The sequence below is a fragment of the Pteropus alecto genome, unplaced genomic scaffold (genome assembly GCF_000325575.1).
Source record: "Pteropus alecto unplaced genomic scaffold, ASM32557v1 scaffold40, whole genome shotgun sequence".
In the NCBI taxonomy this organism is placed as follows: domain Eukaryota; kingdom Metazoa; phylum Chordata; class Mammalia; order Chiroptera; family Pteropodidae; genus Pteropus; species Pteropus alecto.
The window spans coordinates 9688036-9693048 of NW_006431919.1; the positions used below are offsets into that span (position 1 = coordinate 9688036).

Below are 5013 nucleotides of genomic sequence, written 5' to 3' on the forward strand. Positions count from 1 at the left end.
AGAGAGAGAGAGAGAGAGAGAGAGAGAGAGAGAGAGAGAGAGAGAGAGAGAGAAATTGAAACCCTTCTGTCTGGGATCCCAAATCATATATACGAAAGGATGTTTACTCTGTTGGGGCACTGTAATAACTGTACTTAGTAAAAAATAAAGAAAAATTAAGAAAAAAAAACTAAACAATTATTTGTATCTACTGACTATTCATTTACAGCATGTTTAAGTATTTACATATTATATTAACACATCAACTTAAGCCATAAACAAAATTCGCACATTGCCTTACCATAAAATACAAATGAGAAGTTAAAAATATTTAAGAAATCTGTTTTAATATTTACACACGCTCAGTGAAAGTGATGGTTGCTCACATTACGTGGACTCTGTACACTTAGCAAAATGGCATGATATCTGCAGTTGAGAGTACTTGCCCTAACCAACATGGTGGGGTTCAGGTTTTTTTTTTCCTTCTCTCAGAAGGATTTTTTTTTTGTCATTTTCTATTTTCTTAAGACATTTTTATTTTTAAATCACCAATGGACAATGTTATTTGTTTCCTTGAAAAAGAGAGCAAGTAGATAAGCAATCTGAGAACTAGTTAATTTCTGATGTTCTGAGGTACAGTAATATTGTAGTGTCGAACTGTGCAGTGGTTCATAAGAACAGTAGGCATTGATTTGCTGATAGAGAAATGCTCGTACCCTGTATCACTTGTTTCAATACGTTGATTTGTTGGTTGCCAAATGAAAAATACTCATACACTGGTTTAATGAAGGAAATAAAACATATTAGCTTATTCCTTTTGTTTTCCAACATATGAATGCATATATATGTATGTTTACATGATATATATATACACATATATACATGTAGGTTGTTGTAAGACCTGTTGTCTGTTGATTGTTGTTTTGTTGATTATTTTTGCTGTTGAGTATGAAATTAATCACAAAATGTAACAGTTATCTATAGAAAATGAAAATCATTTTAGTTGTCAATTTAATGCAGGTCTTGAAAAATAAACATGATTCATTTCCCCATTATGCTTTCCACTCAACTTTGTCTATGTGTTGTGCTTTTTTTAAGCTGACAGATTTTTTGTGTTCCTAATGCTAGAATGTAAAGTCTTTTGGTTCATAAACCATTATTATTATTATTATTATTATTATTTTTAACTTAGCACTGCTTTTGAAGAAATGAGAAAAGGTCTAGATGGCACTGCTTAAGTCTTTTCCCGTTAGTAAAGTGCAGTGGAAAGAATTGTAACATTCCCTATGCAAACATGTGATTATGTTGCATGAGTTTTCAATTCTGGAAATGCATTTCAGACCTACTAGCAGTCATGTACAATATATATATATATATACAGATTGAGATCAAAGATTTCATTTAGACTGCATTTTAGAGTCAGAATTTGCCTATGAATTTCACGAAGATGAAAAAACACCTTAATTGCTGGCTATCTGGCTGTTTTATAAAGTATACATATATGTATAAACTGATAGTAAAACCATATTAGAATTGCCAGAACACACTTTTGTGGTCCTCAAATTTAATCACTGGATATCAAGCTGACAGGTCTTCATAGATTTACGAGATCTAGAACCCTTCCCCAACCCTCCCCCAAGTTTGTGAATCCAACTCAACCCCAATAAAAATGTAGTTTAAAAATAAATTCTTTATCTACTGTTACCTCTAGGCAGGATGAGTCAGTTGTTTCTACCTATGTGGTTACTGAATGCCGACATATGGATTTGCTCTAGGGCATCTATCTGTTTCAAGGTCCCATCTTTTCTCTTTTTCATAGTTTCTTCTTATCACTGAGAGCAGAAATGAATCCCTGGTTATATGTTTTTGACACCCATGCTGTAGAGTTTCTTCTTTCCACTTTGATCCAGCTTACTCTGTTGACTTCCCTGGACATCAAAATTTTAAATGACAAAATTGAGGATTTTTATGGCTTTTACAATAAATGCAAATAAGAGCCCACTTCTAGACTAGGGCTCTGAGTTGTCTCTAGAAAACCTTTTCCAGAATGGCATTTTGGAGTTGTGCACCTGAGTTATTGATATGCTCCTTCCTGATATCTGCGACTCAACCTTTAACCCCTGGCAAGTGAGGGGCAGGCAGCACTTTTATTAGTGTGATGCCCCAAAATGATTGCCTAGGAGAAAGTGTGTCCCTGGAGAGACTTGAAGAATCTCTGCTTTGAGTCCATGGGCAGAACCCTGGTTGGATTGTGCCAAACAAAAAATCATACTCAGAGGTGTTCACGAGTATAATAAAAAAATAAGGGCCACAGTTCCCTATGCCAGTGGTGATGGTGGGGGAGCGAAAAATATTACACGGTCTCGAGGCAAATTCAGAAATTTAAGTGCTAAAACTTGTTTCTTGTTCTTGGATACTTGGAATAGAAGGGTGGTGGGACTCCATCATAATCCAAGCTGCTGAATCATTAGGGGAAGAAAACCTAACATTTTACCCAAAGGCAGATACTGGCCTTGGCTACTATGCACAATTAGGAATGTTACTCTGAAAAGTAGTGTTTGTTTTTTAAACAGAAATACCAAATTCATCCTCGAAGGAAAAGATCAACCAAGTCAAACTTTAAGGAAAATTTAGCAATTAACTATTTTCTCCAAGAAAAGCGAAATATGAACCTCACATTGATAGAAATAAAATATATTAGCTTATTCTCCTTCCTGTTCCACATATGAATGCATATGTCCAATTAGCATAGAAACCACAGTGACATAATTTAAAAATTGAATAAAAACGATACATCAGGCCTACCTGATTACTTGTTAGATATTTTTCTACAGTATCAACTGAGGTTCATAACCATCGTGTTAATGTGGCTTTGTTGTTATCCTATTTTCCACTTGTTTTCATATTTTCCTTAATCAGGGAGATTGCAACATATACAATGAAAGCACCCTTTAAAAAAAATCAAACCTAACAAACCCACAAACTAACTCTACTTGTGCACATAATCTTTGAAGTACTGTTTGCTGTGAAAAATACAAAGCTGAACTTCATTGCACACAAGGAGAAAGAGTTCACTCTTCACTCAATCTTTCCAAAGCCTTACTTTGTCTATCTCTTAAGAATAAAAGAATTTCAGAAGCAAGAAAAGCTGGAAAGGACGATTAATCCTTTAAAGAAACAAGCAAATCCTTAGTTTGAAATACCCTATTAAAGTCAGAAATAAACTTATAGGAAAATGTTGCAGAGATAGCTGACATTCTATGAGAAAAGCAACCTGTTTACTGTGCTCTATATTAGTGTATTTAAATAACTCCCAATCAGACTTATGTCTAAGATAATTCTAATTCAGCTAACTTTTCTCTTTTGTGGTTGTATTTTAATTAGATAAAATATACAAACCTCTGTAGGTATGCTGTCAAAAGCTTGTGAGGTTGGAGAAAAAAATCTCTCTTTCTACCTTCTGTCACTGAACACAGTGTATGTAGACCAGATGCTGTGTGGGGCTGATAATGGTCATGATGCTTGCTTGCTTTCATTTTGTTACAACAGTCATTTCTGGATTTTCCACTCTGTTCTGGGTTGTTTACTCTTCTTTTAATCACTTAGGAAATAGTTTTTTAGAAAAATTTCTTTGGCCACCATGCATTATAATGTTTAGAAGTCTCCTGGCCTCTAGATATCAAAATGGAAGATGTCACAGTTGATTCCCTGTGCTCAAGCAATCCGAAACTGGCCAACCTGGTCTCCTGAGTCTCTCTCTTGGCTCCCCATGTCTTGTTTTAACTACATGAGGGCTTTCTAGAATCCAGTGGGAATTATTTTCCCATGGAACCATTATCACCTTAATAAAACAGGCACAGACCATCTTCCACAAGCGTGTTCACCCGGCATTGAAGATAATGTTTCATAAGCACGGTGCCATCTCAATAGCATGCCAACCTTAAGAATGAAGATGGGAGTATCTGGATATGACCACTTCTCATCAAAATGACTGACAGTGACACCAAGCCTTCTAAGAACATCTTCTAAATAATTTCCCTGTGTAGGCTGCATACTAAGCAGATAAAGTGGAACACTCAGACTCAGTCTTGCCAGCATGTGGACAAATCACTTACATTTTAACTGGAAAACCACAAGGACCTTAGTGTATTCATTACTTAGCAGAAGCAACCCAAATGGTATGAAATGGACCACAGGATAGGCCAGCAACTAAGGTATTTTAGCATCACTTTTGTCCTGGATTAATGTGTTTTCCAAGTCCTACGTCAGGCTGTACAACCGGTTTGAGGAGGAATCTAGTCCTTGCTTCTCATGAGAGGCTATGTTTTAGTTCACATAGTAAAGCCAATAGACGATGTTGAAGAAGGAAAAAACCACTGGGAAGAATATGCGGGACCACCGATCTATGGCATTCACATCAGTCAAGTCGGGGATGGTGATTTTCAGTTGGGAGGCACGTCTCCGCAGGCGGCTTTTCTTTTGTGCCACATGTCGTTCCAGAGCATTTCGGCCAAAACTATGCCTGGGCAAGCCGGCTTTCCGATACTGGATGTTGGAGGCATCGTAAGCCAGCATTGTGCTCCTGGGGTCTCCAAGTCCCATCACAGCCTCAGATGTGGCCATTTCATTTTTTATCTCAAGAGTGCTCAGCAAAATGTTCTCATGGGGGTCCATCTGCAAAGGAGAAGAATCAAGTAAGACAGTAAAACAATAAGCCTTAATTGGTGCTTATTATTCAAGGACGCTATGATACATAGTTTAGGTAGTAGAGTTGACCCTTGAACAACATGGGTTTAAACTGGGTGGGTCCACTTATATGTGGACTTTTTTCAATAAATGCCCATACTGTTTTCAATCTGAGGTTAAGAGTCTGTAGATGTGGAAGGCCAACTGCCTGTATCGATCTACACCATTTTATAGAGGGGACTTGAGCATTTGCAGACTTTTGTATTCACAGGGGGTCCTAAAATCAAGCCACTACAGGTACTGAGGGATAACTTAAGTTTTGGGGGGTCAAAAATTAGACAAGGATTT

General features: G+C 36.9%; 1 protein-coding gene across 3 annotated transcripts in view; it reads right to left on the bottom strand.

Moving 5' to 3' along the window:
• Positions 1-4088: 4088 nt before the first annotated feature.
• GABRB2 (gamma-aminobutyric acid type A receptor beta2 subunit) overlaps positions 4089-5013 on the bottom strand; it is a 203893-nt gene continuing 202968 nt past the window's right edge. For 2 of the 3 annotated variants that reach the window (XM_006906484.1, XM_006906482.1), the window contains exon 10: positions 4306-4653. In XM_006906484.1, the coding sequence (XP_006906546.1) occupies positions 4306-4653 (348 nt within the window). Of the gene's footprint in view, positions 4654-5013 lie in introns of all 3 variants that reach the window. The other variant, XM_006906483.1, reaches the window with a different exon arrangement.